We start from the raw sequence: 17,609 nt of genomic DNA on the forward strand, positions 1-17,609 counted from the left end.
TATTTGTTTATTATACGTCTATCAAATCTACAATTTATTGCTATCTATTACCAGTAAATAAGTAATAAAGGCAACAGATTTCATTTTTTTGCAAAACAAAGTCTCGTGTGCAGCCATTTTTGGAAGTGTATTTTGCCTTCTCTTGAAACCAAAATCAAGATGGCATCCATTAAGTTCACAGCGTTCATATCGCGGTGTATATGAAAGAGAAAATGTCATCGTAAAACAACAGTTGCGGAATGGCGGCACTTCTGATGTAATTTCTACAACAGATGTTGGTTATTCTCGGCGCAAGAGATGCATTTTGTTCATCCTAAATTTCCTCCCTCGACGGGACCGAAGTACGCGGAATAAAATCTTTAAAAAAATCAGCAATAAAAAATTATGATGCTATTATCAATTAAATATAGTTTCCCATTATTTCTAAATGAGTACATGGAAAAAGACAATACATGTACAGAATCACATGCACGAACTGATTGTTAGCCGGTACCAATGATTTAGTATCATGCGGACAATTTCTTACTACATAGTTCCATTGGCGACATGGATTAATGCGACTCATTAGTTGGTCATAAATTATTACTGATTATTGAAACAATAGTTATCATGCAACAGGGGATTCGAAATGGGTCCTCTATCCTTTTAGAGACATCTCTAGAAAAACAAATGAATAATGGACAAACGTTATTTATTAGAATGAATATATTTGATATATTTATTTACACCTAAACATATGATACGTAAATCTTTCATCAAAAAGAAAAGCTTTAGCGGTAAGCTACAAGTAGCAAGTGATCATTATGTGATGATGTAGTCTTAAATAGTCAAACTTAACTAAAATATTAACAGATAACTCTAACAGAATATTCAGAAGAATCCACAGCACCATTGTGAAATACACAGATATTTTGGAAACGATGAGAACCCATTATCTTTTAGAAAATCACACTCTTTATGAGAAAATAAATATCAAAATATTTTTGTGATTGGAACATATATAGATTTGATATGAAAAATATGAAATCTTATGACTTTAATAAGCCACCATTCTGTTAAGGTACCGAGAACCCAGTCATATAAATTTTTCTTAAAACCACCTTTCGTTGAACCCAGTCTTTCGATTTTAGATGCAATCTAGAAATCAGAATATCATGTCTCTACCAGCACTAAATAATTGCTATCTAGAGTTGAAACTCAAGAGTGGAGGCGGATATATTCTTAGAAATTCCCCCCCCCCCCGAGACTTTTCATATGCAGAAACAAATGCATGTAGATCAAGGTCAAGGTTGCTGGTACCTAGTGGAAACTCGTTTCTCACTGCATATTTTAGAGGACCAGAACATGTGCTCATTAAAACCTATACCGCATAGTCCATCATTACATCCAGTATGAAACTATGGCATTGGAGAAATATTATTTTCATGAAACTACAGCATCTTATTTTCTCCTTCGGGTCACAGCTCTTAGTTTACTATATCCGGTTAATCATTATATCTGATTCTTACTGTAAAACCTACACTAAATGTATTTTCTTAAACGAAATTTCGGAAACTTAATGTGACTAAAGTATAACATGCACAGCGTGATTCCTCTGTAGAATGGACAATAATATGTTGTATGCAGCGTGTACACAGCATATAATTAATAATAGCTTTAGAGTATTAATCCCAAATGTAAAATAAATTCTAAATTCTCCATAAACCGACATACTTTATTTTATCGTTTTATCACATTACAGTTTCTACGCAACTCAAAATAAAGAATTGAAGCAGCAACCTTTGAATATACAAACTAACAAATGAACAAATGAGAAATTCAAAGCTATTAGTATTATCGTGAATACTGCAAAAATATAGCTTCATTCAAATGACACTTGTTAAAAGCTAAAGATAGCAGGATTAATACATGGCCGATGACTTCATGCTGTTTTTTGAACGTTGTTTCTCAAAAAACTGCAGTTTTTCTGTCGATCATAGAAATTTTTGCACAAGATCTACTAATGATATCGCTAATTGGTATTCGTTATGTCCTTCCGCTAACTGGTTGACTACTTGTCCAATCAACGTAGCAGTGTCCTTGATTGCTACATTAGGGAATTTCAACTGAGTTGAATCCTGAAAATAAAATGAAAGGAAAAAAGATATTAATGCATCTTATTGTGGGTATTTATCAAAGAAGCAATAAGATTTGATAATGCTCAGTGGATCTAGTTGCACAGTCCTGAGTTAAATTTGTTAAAACAATGAAAATGAACTGATTTTAACTCAGAGTTAAGCAACTCACAACTGTGAAACTAGGCCCAGGATACCATGAGATTTTGTTAATCTATCAACAGTTATAACAGGGAAATATATAAGTAGACAAATGTTTCCTAACAAAAAAAGTAGGTAAGCAGTTTGGAGCAACCACTTTGACTGACAGGTATCCCACTGACATGGTTTTTTTAAAGAAACCAACTACTACAGCTATTTCTAACATGAACTGCTCAATAGTTTTGTTAGTAATCGGAACATAAATGCTGCTGAGACACAGTTGCTATAGCTACCTATGCTATGGTTAGTTTAAACAATAGTAGATCATTATCAGGGAAATTTTAAAAAAAGATGTAAATGGAAAAAAAATTCTAGGATTCATTATTACTTAAAAAGCCTCTGTTCAATGTTCCGATAGGTGAGAAATTAAAACTTCAAAATTCTGGAGCACTTTAAACCCTACTATTGTAGGTATTTAAGCATTTCACTTAATCTATTCACCTATACTGGTAGCATACATAACATATAAACATATTGAATAACATTTTTTAGCCTAAACATTTGCTATTCTGGCAATACGTTTTTTTGTCAATCAGTTGTCAGGGAGAAAAACAAGAACAATGTTTTTGCATTAAAATAAAACACTAAACGAATGGCTTTGGTGCTACTTTCCATAAAATTGCTACCATTATCAGCCGGAAGGCTGTTTGGTATCATCATCTTTGATACAAATGCAACTGCATTGGAGAAGTTCCAACAAGCTTCAGCAAAGACCTTTTTCATCTTTTTATTAGTGGGAAATTATACGAAGGTACCATATAATACGTTGAAAGAATACTTTGTTATTTGGTATATTACGAGTATGATTTCACCCATTAAACTCTAAGCTCTGACATCAAAGAGATGCCAGCATGAACTGTTTATTCATAATTCACTCTCATATATTCTGACTGCTTTTACACCTCACCAGCTGCTACCAGCGTAGAATTAAAACAGCCTTCTTTAAGACAAAAATGCAGCATAATCCAAGTGCAAATATTTATATAAATTCAATATTCTTCCATCTTTTTAAACTTCCCTTTAAAAACTATCTACGAATATATTTATCAAAAAGAGGCTCAGTGCAGCCATCAGAACCCAGTTCCACAGTTGTGAGTTAGAGTTAACTCTGAGTTTAAGTTAGTTCATTTTCAATGAGTTAACTCCAAGTCAAATCTTAACTCGGAACTGTGGAACTGGACTCTTGGGTACTTAAGTTAACCACCATTGGCTTAAATCTTTAACCTATCAAAACTCTTTTAACTTCCCTGTTAAGAATGAGATCGGGGGCAAGTTAAAAATAATATCTGCCAATGTAACTAAGTGCGCCTGGGCATTAAGCCCTAACACGTTCCTAGGAACTAATCCTAATTTGCATAATCTGTTACAAAGGTAGAAAAAAAATTGAAACATATTTCAACATGTTGCCAGGGAGTTTGGCATTATGTACAAACTAAATATGACTTTTCAGCATTTAGAAATTTCAGTCGAAAATTCCATGAGGTAGCCAATGCTTTTTCTCTGTGCAATATCCATTCATATATCTCCATGAAATAAGTCTGGACTTGTAATATCATATGCAAATAGGGTTAATGAAATTACTCAATTGTACATATCTTAAAAATTCACAGAAGCATAAAGACAATAATAGTCATTTTCAAATGAGTAAGCAAGGATAACATATTTGTATTTTTACACAGGCACACCACACGCATGATTCCTTGATAATTTCATACTATTAAAATTACAAACTGATTAAATAGAAACTAAATATTAGAACACAATTAGACTAATTATACATTAGCTATTTAAATCATATTCAAAATGAAGGAATAACCAAGTTCAAAAACTTGGTGGTTAAGAAACAGTTTCTGGACCTTGATGAATAAAGTCTCCCTAATTTTACTTTGTCTAGAATTATGAATATGCCTCACTGAAATTATTATAATATGTCATGACAAATTGTGAGATGTTACCCAATTGCCGATGTGTTTGATTGTCGAGTAGTTTATGTACATATCTCCATACAGAAAACTACTCTCAACAATACTGAATATTGGTTATTTATGTAGTTTACTTGATTAGACAAGGTCAGTTGTCACATTCCTGATATAATGCCAACAGCAGTAAAAGTAATATTCAACTCAGGGATTATCGTCTTGCATGGCATATCATTCTTAGGGCACAAGTCTGTTTAACGATCCACAACAATTTGTAATGCTAATTACGCTGTAGTAGAGCTGGACTGGTGGTAACAAGAGAACTGGTAAAGCTTGACACGTATATTCTAATTAAACGAATGAGACATACCAATGATTTCAGCCAGGTGGATAAAGTAGTGGATAGTTTACTGAGATGTTGTATCCCACCTTCTGGATCTGACTGTATAATATAATGCGATAATCGTTGTCCAGCAATCAGTATTAACTGTGAACCCATAACTGCATGGTCATTCACTGTAAGCAAAACCTACAAATGAAGATTTTAACATCTTTTTAACTGATTAAAACGTTATGAGAATAATGAACAATAGCATACAAAAGTTAAGCTAACCTCTTCTCCTAGTTTGTCAAATCCGTAAGAATATAATTCGCAAACATGTTGTCGTTTAATTTCGTCCACATCAACACCCATTTCCTGCGTGATTGACAGTATTAATGGCGGCCATTTTGTATATTTCGTACATGTGGTAAATTCACTTTCCGAATTTTCAGTTACAGTCTCCGATAAGTATTGGACAGCACCACCTATAATCCGATGAAAGAACTGCTGCCGGTATTTGATCACACCGATATCAATATTTTTCGCGGGAAGCAATGGATATGAATTTAGGTCTTTGAAAAAACAACTTTTTCCCTGGAACGAAAACAAAAGTTGATTCAACTGCTGAAGTGGTGAAGATTATTAGGAAGATGTTTGCGTTCATATGATACTTACTCGGGTATCAAATAAAGACAGCACCTTGATTGACTTCATACTGAAATCTAGCACCGCGTATACACATACAGCTAACAGATAATGATGTCTTATTAAGCCGTAATTAGTCATCGGTTGATCTATAGCTAATTGCACTAAAGACGTCGGTCCTGTAATCTCTTGCCACAATTCCTCAATATTATAGACACCGACATCTTCTATATCACAGTTAGCCTACGTATATAGATAACGAAATTCAAGTCAACATCATCTTCGTTTTGCAGAAAGCTAACTTCGAAAGTTGTGAGTTAACAGAAAAGTATAACAAAATGTACAAGAAAGAATTTGGAAGCTGGCGACAAAGCAAAGCCAAAATGAGGGAAACTATACCCCATCAATGGGAAAGAAATTCAAACATATCTATAAATATTTTCAAATAGAGAAAGCTGCATTACCTGCATTAGAATGTCCAGTAGATCACAGACTAGTTGAGCGAATGAACTTATACTTTTGTCACTCATTCCAACATCCTGTAATATGATAATAGTACGATGATCTGCAAAGAACTATTAAAGATAAGATACCAGACATTTGTCACGTTTTATTGAGCACACTCACTCTCCTGCACAAACGGTCTTTAGGCACTTTTCCAACTTTTTCGATCAGTTGAGCTAAGGCTGACCATTTCTTCGCAATGAATGTATTCCACATCATTATGCATATACCTGAAGAGAAGTTAGAATCCAGTAAAATTAACCAATACAAAATAAATTAATGTTTGACAGATAATAGCGAAGAAACTGACCGTGTTTTAAAGCAGCATTCTGAACACACTGGAGAAAATCTAAACTATTTTTCAAATGATCCATCATCTTAAAATTGAACATAATTAACATTCATTAGTGAAGAATTTGGATGATTTCAAAAAATGAGACTAACTGATGTAACAAAACCATGCAGACCTCAGGATCTTTGTTCCATTGCACGACATGCTCCCACGAACAATTAGCCGTTAGCACATCACTGTTTAAACTCTGGCCTAATCTTTCAGTTAGTCTGTTCATTAAATCTGAAATAATCAGCAAAACTAGAATTAAAGTAGATTTCTAAAATAAATACTTTGTAATATATTCAGCAAGATAGTGATGTGCCTCACTTTCTACATTAGATTTCCTAGTATGGACTGGTTCCTCAACAGCTGGTATATCACCCCCGACATCTTCTGTTTCCATTGATGTCTCTCTGCTATCCATCACTTGTTTTTGAGAAATGACACTTATAGGTAAACATCGTTTGACTATCCATCTAGAAACTAATTCAGCAAAAACTCCTGCAACAAAGCAACATTTTGGTGGATATTCCGACACGTTCAAACGTACTTCATGATGTTATTCAAGTTTAAAAATAGTGATTTTCATCACTTACCTTTACCACCCTCTAATAACCTAGCAACAGAGACACGCAATGATTCACTTGTAACAGTAACCTGTCCATCAGTTGGTTCACATGTGGATTGTAGTAAACAGCTCAGAGCGAGCACATCTTCCAACTGTTTGACTAGAATATTCCATTGTTCTATATCAATGGAAACTGATTCCCATTCATTCATATCCATTTTAGAGCTGTCATTAGATGTCACTGATATGGCATCCTACAAATTCAAAAACCAATTACATCATAGACAATACCAATCAATCTTGTTTGGAAATGTATCTATTCAGTTCTACTTACTTTGTCCTTAGTTGAGAACAGTTCAGATGATACAAATCTTGATACTATACTGGCCAATAAACTGGATGCTATGTTCGTAGTTTGGCTACATTTCAATCTCAGTTGTTGCCACCAGGGGGAAATAGTGATGGAATCGACAGTTATATCTACGACAAAGGATATGCGGGTAGAAAAAATTTACAAGATACATGGTAGGCACTAGAATGATTGACAAAAAATGATAAAAACTTCATATACCTTTCATTTTAGTGATAATTTTTAGTAGTTTATACATTTGAGGTAAGGAATTAACGTCTAGTCTTTCTTCATTCAACCAAACTTGGAACAGTAGAGACTAGGAACAGAAATACGCTACAAGTTACAGGAGATATATTACATACTTAAAGCTGGAGCAGTTCATTGTGAAAATGCTTACCACTAGATCATCAGGTGGTAATATACTGACTTGAAGCAATGTAATCAAATCTTCTACTAAACTTGTGCCGTTCAGAGACGTTTTGAATACAAAATTTCCAAGCGCGAGAAGTTTATCCTCGGGTAAGCCCGGTTTCAACGATACCCCGGTCTGCGCATGCTCTTCCAAGTGCAACGTATGACATTCAAAACAACCAAGAAATGCAGCCAAATTCAACAAAACGTCAGATGCAAACCGAACACGAGGCTCGGTAAATATCTTCTTGGCAATGTTCAATTGATCTAAACAGTTGTTGGCATCAGCTTCATTCAAACCCAAAATTTTCACTAATATCTGAAAGGTAATAAGTTGTAATTCTAAAATCAGAAAACAATTTGCAATGGTTGAGTTTTCAAAAATATCTGACGCTAAGGTGATAATACCTGTGTTGGGTCTAAGATTTGTCCAGTTTCAGCCTTTTGACTGTTCACTTTCTCTAAAGCGCAGTAAGTATGAATCAGTTGTTGCTGTAACTGGCAATATTTAATCAGTCTCTTCGTTTCTGTATCCAAGGTTGCAGCCTCTTCTTTAGCTTTCTCTGCTGTAAAAGATTATAGAACCCATTCAACGTCAGAAACTTGCAACAAACTTCTTCTTCAAATGAAAGATCTGTACCTTGTATGTGATAATGTTGAAGAATAGCTTGAATAACTGTATCCATAAACTGACTAGACAAATACTTGGTAGATAGCACACGCTCTAAACCCTACAATTCAAATTAATCAAAAACATTTTGAAAAACTTTTGAAAATAGATATGTTTTGATGTTCATCAAAATAGAATAGCAAGAGACTAGAACTTTACCTGTATTTTCATTCCAGCAGTCCGCATCTCAGAGAAAATAGCCAATATTTCTGATTCAAGTAAATCTAAAAAAATCGGATATGAATCAGAATTCAATGGATTATGTTTCATGTCGAATACGGTGGGTTCAAACTTACCTGATTCCTCCTTGTTTTCTCTTAGAGATAATTTCAGTTTCTTCAATAGATGCATATCTCTGGCTCTTTTACTGTTCTTATCACTAAAATATCATGAATTAATTCCATATTCAATAAATACAACAAACAATCAAATCATCAGCTCAATGAAGAATCCCTGTGAAATATACCATCTGTTTCACAATTCAGTTACCTCAGCGCTAAATGGAACGGAACATCGACAACTTTGATTGTTCCATCAACATCTAGCAGACAACATTGAAATACTTGTCCTTTTCCTTCACGATATGTTACATTATTCAAACCCATCATTCCAAATCCTGGATATGTCAGCGTACACCATTTACCCACGTTAAAGGCAGATACTCTCATACCCTGCTGAGCGGTCCAAACCTTAAACACAAAGTAATGACATTGATAATCAATGTTAGTCCTTCATCTTATAGAAAATCTAACCATATCAGGGGGAAATAAACAGGTGATTTTATTACCTCTAATATTCCCCTACGTGGTGCGTATATGATGAGAAATAAGGCAGTACGGACTACTTTTTTGGAACGACTTGAATCTTCTTTCACTTCAACCCAGGCTACTTGCGCGTCGCGATAACCTAAACTAAGGAAAAGAGAGATTTAACCATTTTGATACACGTACATCCATCCAACAAAATCTAGAACTTTCAAGTGGTTTGAAGCGGTTCAATATCATGTCGTCTGTAACGATTATACCAACCCTTCCACATTCTGATGGCTATTCCTTTATCGACATCGATTAGAACAATTCTACCATAACTATCAGTGGTTACAGCTAGCTTATTATTAGGTGATAGCTGTATGGATTCACCCTGGCGACGTTTATCAGGCAAACCAAATCTATATGAAAATACGACGCAAAACAAATATCTGTCAGTTATGGGTGAGGCGAGTGGGAATAGACGCTTTAAAACAAACATTGTTACCTGATAGGGAGAGGAGTTGCCGGCTCAACTTTTGGTTTCTTCCTTTTTTCATCTTCACTATTATTTTTACCCCCAATACCAAACCAACCACTAAAATCCAGATGGTTAAAAGAAAATAATCACTTATCAGTCTTCAATTCAACGATGATATTTCAATGTAGAATGGTGGTGATTACTTACCTAGCTGCAGTGAATATAGCACTTTTCAACTTGTTAGCCACTGCCAAAGCAACATCTGATAACAGTGGCTGAGCACTTCCCTAAAACAAGCAGACTTGTATAGATCTTTTCTTATGCATTCTTAATACGGAAAAATTAGGATTTTTTTTTAATTTCAATAATAAAACGTACCTCAACTGCATAAAAGAATCCAACATATGGACCAATACCGGCAGTGATATACTGAGAAGCAACTGGAGGAGTTGGTTTAATGGAAGCCGAAAATCCACCGAGTAATGAAGCTGCTTTCATTTGATCAAACGGATTTGGATTTACTATACCTATAATAAGAGATCAATGTCAGATAAAAGTAAAACACGTGCTCACTTAGGATACAACACACAAATACAAGAAATGATTACCATACGTACCTACACTAACTTGATCAGTTATAAAATCTTGTTCTTGTAATCCAAACTTTCTATATGCTAGAGGTGGGGGCTGGATACTGTCTGAACCACTAGCGGCAGCTACAAATATAGTCGGATATTGGGATAAAATGTAACTGTCAAAAGACATCGTTCACCAGACATCACCTTCATACAAGACATGTCTATCTGTGGAAGATGGATTCATACTTCTCGGACCTGTAAACACAATCGCATAGTCTGCAGACTTTTACCTCTTGCAACTTGGTTTCGACAAGCTCGCAATGTCTGAAACAAACTAAATCCATCAATAGAAACCAATGCGTGTGGATAAAGTATCGTCAGTTCTTCGTGTTGTTCGGAATCACCGGTGTATCGGGCAGGTGCGTACGAGCGGCTTTTTAACTTCACAACTGGTTCCTCGTGTAACAACTGCGAAATGAGCAGTGTCCCATTCTCGGTGTACATCCTTACATAACCCGTAGAGAAACCAATGATAAAGCATGTCCAATCAGCCGCACCTTGTGAGCTGCGCTTCTGACTCGACAATGGTAGGCATATGATGCTCGAAATTATTTCTCTGAAATAAATACGATCAACTCATGAATAAGAGTAACCAGAAAATAATGATTCTGAATTTTACACAGGGTTTGTTTGATTCATCCGCACGAATAACATTACAAGATAACCAATGACATACATAAAACATATAGCTTTTTCATATTTTACACAGGGTTTGTTAATACATCAAATCCATAGGCCCTATATTACAAATATCGTCACAAAATTATCAAATCCTCAATGATATACAAATAATAGGTAGCTTTTTTGACACACAAGAATATCAGCTTACCCATCTTCTTCTCCTAGAACACTTTCAGTTGTTACAACAAACTTAGAAACATCGTCATCAGAGTCCCACTTTTCTAAAAGAAGGAAACAACACAAATTCTCAATAGCCTATACCTATGAAGAATGTTACCCATATGGGGCCAATTACTCAAAAGTTGGTCCAAGATAACTGGCGGATAAATATCATAGTAAAAATTAACTTTTAATAGTCACTATGTCAACAATCCACTGGTTAAGTCTGACCAATTTTTGAGCGACTGGCCGATGGATGAAATCGAAAAGATCAAAGATACGCACGACTGAGAATTACTATTTTCTTATCATACGCAATCGCCACGTTATCCAACATAGGTGAAACAGACACGAGACAATTCTGTAACCACGATGACGCTAGGTCGGCATTTTCTTGTTGTTCAGTAGTTTCATCATCAACCTGCCAACCCCAATCCAGATCATCTCCCCACCCTCCTGAATCATCATCTATTTATAAGACAGATAGGTACAATTAGCATTAAATGTAAAATGGCAATGTCGTGAAAGGTTCGATTCGACCAGAGGGGACAGATCCGAGAGAAAGAAGCAACACGTCTGGTTACTACGAAACCTTGGAAGTGACTGATTTTATTTCACATAGATGGAGAATAAACATAAACAAGATGTCATCCACAGTAAATATATAAACACAAACCAGATGAGCGGCTTAGTAACCGAACTTTCGAAACACTCCCGGCGGCGGGAAGAAAAGATAGGATGTATAATGCCTATGTGCTATTAGGAATACCTATGAGGTTAATAAGCCTACGTAAAAAATGAGAAATTAATCAATTTCCAATTTCATATCAGAATCACTAAATCTTCGATACATTAAGTTTGCATTACTCTTAATCTTCATTTAACACAAAACTGAGATTGCTTTGACATTAAACATTGACATTAAGCTTTGACGTTAAACTTTGACATTGCGTTTTCACTACAGAATTTAAGATGAATGGTGAGCTAGTGGACCCGAAAAGTACTGATTTGAAACGATAGACCTTGAAGGGACTATCGGGATCCGTAGGATCTGATAGCCATAGAAATTTTGTGAAATTTCTATCGTTTTCACCGAGTTTTACATTTAAAAATGCCTTTTCAATATCACTTGTAAATGCGACGTTTTTCGTGCGAAAGCGGATTAATATCTGCACAAGATCATTTATTAATGAAGGACCGCTTTCCAGACAGTCGTTCAAACTAGGATTATCCCCTTGTTTACAACTACAATCATAAACAATTCTAATCGGTGTTGTGATTGATTCCTTTTTAACCGAGTGGTGGGGTATGTAATGGCCCTGGCTCTTGTCATCATTTTCTACTATCTCAATAAATTCGCGTGAAAGTTGCTCTGCTATTATCGCATTATATGTCTGCCTCAGTTCTGGAGACAAGCGTTTAACCATAGATCTAGTTCTAGCGGTACAAATATCAAAATTGGTAGGGAGCGGTGGATAATCTTCTTTCCAAGGTAAATTCGCTATATATTTACCACTGGTATCGCGTTTAAGGTAATTGTCTCGATACGTTTCAAAATTCATTGTTTCAGATTTAATCGTTTCCTTGATGCCAATTACTTCAAGATCCCAGTAGTTAGATAATTTTGAGAATTCATCGTTTGAATGTATAGTATTCAAAAGACAGGTAGTATGGAGTACCGATGTATTCGCATTCAAATTGATGGGTCCTGATAGAAGGAACCCGAGTTTGGAACTGACAGCTGTCGGGCCAGCTCCTCTAACCACTTCATTCTCTACGATCGACCAGTAATAATCAGCACCGATTAATAGATTAATTTCACAATTGCTGGTGTTGACGTACGGTGCTAATGGTAAATTTCGAAGGTACGGGTGATTTGTCACAGCAAGTTTTACATTGTTCTGAATTGGTGGACATATTTCCGGTACAACTAATGCACGTAAACCAATTTCGCCTTTACGCGTACGAAGTTTTAAATCTATACTCCGTAGAGTACGTGCCCCAGGCGAATTGTCACCAAAGGTGGAAATATTTACATCTTGCTTTTCAAATTTGTCCAATCGGACACCTAATTCATTTACCGACTTTTTAGTGATGAATGAGCACTGCGCTCCTTCGTCAAACAAGATATTTACCGTGGTCGAATTCGAACCATAATTTATTTGACCAATAGCCGATTTCAAGAGAACAGGACTTGAAGTTGGAGCTATATTGACATGAATATTTTTTGATTCAATATGCGTATCAGTATTTCGATCTATATGAATAGCAGTGTGGTGTTTGCCTTTGCAAACCTTACAACGATATTTCGATTGGCAAGCTGTTACCATGTGATTGCCAAAACAGTTATAACACTTACGATTTGCCTTTATGATGTCTTGTCGCTTTTTTGGGTTAACGATTATATCGCATGAGAACGCCGTATGTGGACCCTTGCAGAACGCGCAACTGTTGTTTTTCGAGGCCGGATTTTTCCTCGTTTTAGTGCTTATATGAAGAGCGGATAATTTTTCATTATCGAAGTTGACGCAGCTCGCTCCTGCCTGTGTAGCTTGTATTTCCTTTCGGATCGCGTCGCGTAGTTCTTTAAGTGTCCAGGCGCGGTCTCCGTGCTCCCGTGAAATTTGTGTTTTGACGGGACTCGGTAGCTTATCGAAGACTACCGGAACGAGTATGTCACCGAACGCATCTTCCGATTTCCCGAGCGCGCGCAATCCTCGAATATATGTTTCCAAAGAATCGTAAAATTCGCGTAGACTCTCGTGATCCTGCGGTGGCTGCAAATCTAATAAAGCTCTGATGTACGCGTTCACGATCTTGTGAGGTTGACCGTATCTTTCTACTAAGATCGTCAGAGCTTCTTTGTAGTTAGCGCTAGTTATTTGCAGACCTTCTATGGTACGCGCTGCTTCGTCAGTGAGTTGTGCGACCAAATATTGAAACTTCTGGATATCGTCCAAATGCGGATCGCTATCGACGGCTGAGATGAAATTATCGTAGAAAGTAGACCATTTCAAAATGTCACCATCGAAATTTGGGAGAGCCAATTTTGGTAGATTGACTTTTTTACTGCCGGTTGAGGTAGTACTGCTTCGATTGATGGTACTTACAGATTCGTTTAGCGATTGTGGTTTTGGTATCTTCGCTAGTAGATTATCCAAGTTCAGTTTGAATCGACCGAGTTTGATTTGTATCTCAGTGAGATAATCATCTGATTCAACTATAGTGTTAGTTAACTCGGTTTCATCAACGATTTCATCCATTAATTGTTGGTCTAATTGTCGTAAATATTCGAATTTTGTGAACAGCGCGTCGATTAAAGTGGAGAACGGTTGAACAGTTTCCAGAGTTCTTGAACTTTCATCGACGAGTAGAATCTCTGCTAGTTTTTCTTCCGTTTTTCCGAAAATCTTCGTCATTTGGCCCCGTTGGGCCCTTCTGATTGCCGTTAGCCTTCCTTCTGACCCCATCCTGGTCACGGCACCAAAATGTCGTGAAAGGTTCGATTCGACCAGAGGGGACAGATCCGAGAGAAAGAAGCAACACGTCTGGTTACTACGAAACCTTGGAAGTGACTGATTTTATTTCACATAGATGGAGAATAAACATAAACAAGATGTCATCCACAGTAAATATATAAACACAAACCAGATGAGCGGCTTAGTAACCGAACTTTCGAAACAGGCAACTATAGACAAAGAGGACTTAGTAGAAGTCTTAGGTTACAAGTAATGACTACTATACTACTCTGGATGGAGTGTCCACTGATGACTGCACAAGGGCTTATCGATGGGCTTGTTGGACCATAATGATCTACTAACTATCAGTGATAATGTTCATTTTCTTATTAAACTGTTAAAGGAAATTATCCAAATCATGGATACAATTGATTTCAAATTATTCTAATGAAAAAAAATCATTTTTCTTAATTGAAGCCACCATTAAAAAAATAAACACTATGGAAGCCCATCCTGTTCTGTCCAGCTGTGCTGTCAGTCAGTGTCTGTCCAGTCAGTGTGACTTACCAACTTGGTTTTCACTTTTTAAATGAGGAAATAAGTAATTTCTAACGTTCGTTATATCGTGAAAATTGGCGATAATGCTCAGTTGACACGCCATTGTCACAATCAGCGGTCAAATCAACTACCAGCAACCCATACGCGAATTAATCACGCAAAATATCAGTTATTTTCTACAAAACTGCCAAGTTGTCAACCATGATGGATAGCAGTTCTGCGCATGCCCAATGTCGGAGCATTCCTTAAATGTAAAACATGAAAGAGAAATTTTTCTCGGTATCAACAAGCCCCGCGCGATACGCACTTAGTGTGGAGAATGGTGCATATTACGAAATGTCGAAGAAATTACAAGAAATTCAATAGTTTAGCTATAATAGCTTAAACTTTGCTAATTATGAATAATTTAGACTTGAATCCTAAAATAATTAATACTCTTAATAAGTGTGAGTATTTTATTTTATTATTGGCTTATTTGGCTAATATAATCATTTTCCTTGACCTTAATAAACGTCACTCAACAAGTCAAAACCTAGCTAGTCCTATCGACCGTGGTGGTAAGCTTTTATAATCGGATGGGCTTATACCAATGTGGTTTGTTTTGTGAAAATATCCGATCGTGAAACTAAACCACAGACAGGTAACTGACTAAGCCTGTAGTAAATAGAGCCGTATTTAATACCCTACTACTTCAATGACAGACTTCGCTGTACTCGATTACTCGAAGGCTTTACTATTCAATTCTTGTTCATCCATATTTCTCTTGTCTTTGACTTTTTTGCAGTCAAGTTGACCAGTCCAAGTCACATTCTAAGCTTATCTGCTCCTGACCTTGAAAGAAAGACCAAGTTGTCATCAAATGATGTCGCGATATTACAAAAAACTGTTGCCAATTCTGTATTGATATCAAAACCAATGACTACTGGTAGGTAAGATGTAAAAAACTCTTTGATGATGAAAGTGGTGATATTTTGTGAATGATAGACTGTGTATAATCTTTGATGTTCAAATGTTTGAATAATTTCAGCACATGAAATATTTCATACAGAGTCTGATACTGACGGAAACCGATTAAATGTAGGTTGTCCTATTCTCAATGCATTTCTTGAAGGTAAAAGCGATATACCGGTACATGAACCATTATTTTACTCAGTCAAACTTGCTAAACTTAGCATTATTCTCATAAATAATTCTTCTGATATTTTCAGGTGGAATTTTAAGACAAGGTATCACTGAAATAGTAGGAGAAAGTGCTAGTGGCAAGACGCAACTATGCATGCAGTTATGTTTGACAGTACAGTTACCAGTAAAACAGGGAGGACTTGATGGAGGTACCAGCCCTAAGGACCTGATTTGAAAAATTATTTGACCATGGGATTTAGGCTTGTTTTATCTATGGCACAGAAAAGGCTTTAAATTGTAGTCCAACAATGAGAAATATTTACAGAAAAACAACCTTATAAATATAAGTGTTTGATATTTTCCTGCTGTTGGTTTTCTTTTTAGGAGCGGTTTATTTATGCACAGAAGATGCCTTCCCAAACAAACGTCTTCATCAATTAATTCATTACTTTCAAAATAAAGACCTGTTCTCAACTATTGATTTCGGTGATCATATCTATATAGAACACGCTGCTGATTTGGTAGGTTAGCAACAAAACTTACAGATTTCTTCTTCATTACAAAAATAGCAATCAATCATTTCATTTGACTGAACTAAGCAGCCGTACAGATTCTGGCAAAAAGATAAACTGATTTGCATATTATCATTTTCAGGAAGGATTACTGTATTGTATAGAGAAGAGAATTCCGTTGCTGTTGGCTCGAGGTGCGATTAAACTGATTGTCATAGATTCAATAGCTGCTCTATTCAGAGTTGAATATTCGATTAATGAAACTGTGCAGCGAGCAAAACATCTCAATACATTAGGTTCCATATTGCACAGAATGAATAACCGGTATAACATACCTATTGTATGTGTTAATCAGGTACGTTTACGAGTGGTATTCCATCTTTAATATCCGTCTATAGATATGTATTCAAAAAGGGGCATCTACGTTATTATCACTAGTTTTCATTTTCTTTGAACTGTTCTTATAAACAAACTATTTGGGGCTTGTATCAACTTGGTGAAGTATTGATATATTTTCGATTACATATATTATATTACAGGTGACGGCATCATTTACTGATAGATCAAAGAAGTGCGTTCCAGCTCTTGGTTTGACTTGGGCAAACTTGGTAACTACGCGAATTCAACTGAGTCGAACAACACGTCATGTAACGACTTCACCCGTTCAGATGGAAACTTGTCTACGAACTATAGAAGTATTATTTGCCCCACATTTACCTAATAGGCTTTGTCATTATGTGATAAACGACAGGGGAGTCGAAGGCTTGTCGTGACCTGCCCTTCATTCGCATGTGCACATGAACGGAACTTCTCCCTCGAGAGCAAAATTGAGATGATAGATGGCAACAAACGCCTAAGTTCTCATCCTTATATTCGTTTCCATTGTCTGAAAATGAGAACTGAAACTGACTGAAACATCTGAGGACGGACAATACTCAGATGTAGTTGATAAGTTATTGCTAGTCTAATTCATTGTGACTCAGTGATTTTCTCATAGGATTTATGAACACCGTTCTTCGTCATAATGTGAATACCTAGTTGAAAGGCTGTTTATTGATATTAATTATGCAAGGTTCATGAAGTCGGGTAAATGTCACTATTCTGAGAATATACCAAAACGTAAACAGCAATGAAATGTTACATCATGCAGGATATTAAATGTAGTAGAAACAGATCTTGACTTGCGTTACGTAAAGAATAAAATTTGAGAACAT

The 17,609-nt window shown here is 36.0% G+C and overlaps 3 protein-coding genes across 6 annotated transcripts; 1 reads left to right on the forward strand and 2 right to left on the reverse strand.

Annotated features, from left to right (window-relative positions):
• Window positions 1-777: 777 nt before the first annotated feature.
• Window positions 778-14,967, reverse strand: LOC141902363 (rab3 GTPase-activating protein non-catalytic subunit-like). 2 transcript variants are annotated; one of them, XM_074790060.1, is made up of 28 exons: window positions 14,771-14,967; window positions 11,031-11,213; window positions 10,735-10,807; window positions 10,136-10,461; window positions 9,885-9,983; window positions 9,646-9,794; window positions 9,475-9,554; window positions 9,295-9,384; window positions 9,069-9,208; window positions 8,828-8,946; window positions 8,530-8,729; window positions 8,337-8,419; window positions 8,200-8,264; window positions 8,011-8,101; window positions 7,779-7,936; window positions 7,357-7,689; window positions 7,179-7,275; window positions 6,942-7,087; window positions 6,636-6,861; window positions 6,367-6,540; window positions 6,173-6,279; window positions 6,016-6,082; window positions 5,829-5,935; window positions 5,666-5,740; window positions 5,232-5,444; window positions 4,848-5,150; window positions 4,605-4,763; window positions 778-2,117 (listed from the first exon to the last, which is right to left on the reverse strand). In XM_074790060.1, the coding sequence occupies exons 1-28, from the start codon at window positions 14,862-14,864 to the stop codon at window positions 1,974-1,976; spliced, it is 4,101 nt and encodes a 1,366-aa protein (XP_074646161.1). In that variant the 5' UTR covers window positions 14,865-14,967; the 3' UTR covers window positions 778-1,973. The 2 variants fall into 2 exon arrangements, with proteins under 2 accessions (XP_074646161.1, XP_074646153.1); XM_074790052.1 differs by having other exon boundaries at window positions 8,200-8,419.
• On the reverse strand, window positions 11,985-14,215 carry LOC141914997 (uncharacterized). The gene is made up of 2 exons (XM_074806351.1): window positions 12,485-14,215; window positions 11,985-11,990 (listed from the first exon to the last, which is right to left on the reverse strand). The coding sequence occupies exons 1-2, from the start codon at window positions 14,213-14,215 to the stop codon at window positions 11,985-11,987; spliced, it is 1,737 nt and encodes a 578-aa protein (XP_074662452.1).
• Window positions 14,021-17,598, forward strand: LOC141902375 (DNA repair protein XRCC3-like). Of its 3 annotated transcripts, none has more exons than XM_074790082.1 (7): window positions 14,021-14,373; window positions 15,546-15,686; window positions 15,789-15,872; window positions 15,970-16,092; window positions 16,268-16,404; window positions 16,538-16,750; window positions 16,935-17,598. In XM_074790082.1, exons 1-7 carry the CDS (start codon window positions 14,340-14,342, stop codon window positions 17,166-17,168), a joined length of 966 nt encoding a protein of 321 aa, XP_074646183.1. In that variant the 5' UTR covers window positions 14,021-14,339; the 3' UTR covers window positions 17,169-17,598. The 3 variants fall into 3 exon arrangements, with proteins under 3 accessions (XP_074646183.1, XP_074646174.1, XP_074646191.1); XM_074790073.1 differs by lacking the exon at window positions 14,021-14,373 and adding an exon at window positions 15,099-15,207; XM_074790090.1 differs by lacking the exons at window positions 14,021-14,373; window positions 15,546-15,686 and adding an exon at window positions 15,107-15,207.
• Window positions 17,599-17,609: the final 11 nt, after the last annotated feature.

This window comes from Tubulanus polymorphus, chromosome 1 (assembly GCF_964204645.1).
Source record: "Tubulanus polymorphus chromosome 1, tnTubPoly1.2, whole genome shotgun sequence".
Classification (NCBI taxonomy): Eukaryota; Metazoa; Nemertea; class Palaeonemertea; order Tubulaniformes; family Tubulanidae; genus Tubulanus; species Tubulanus polymorphus.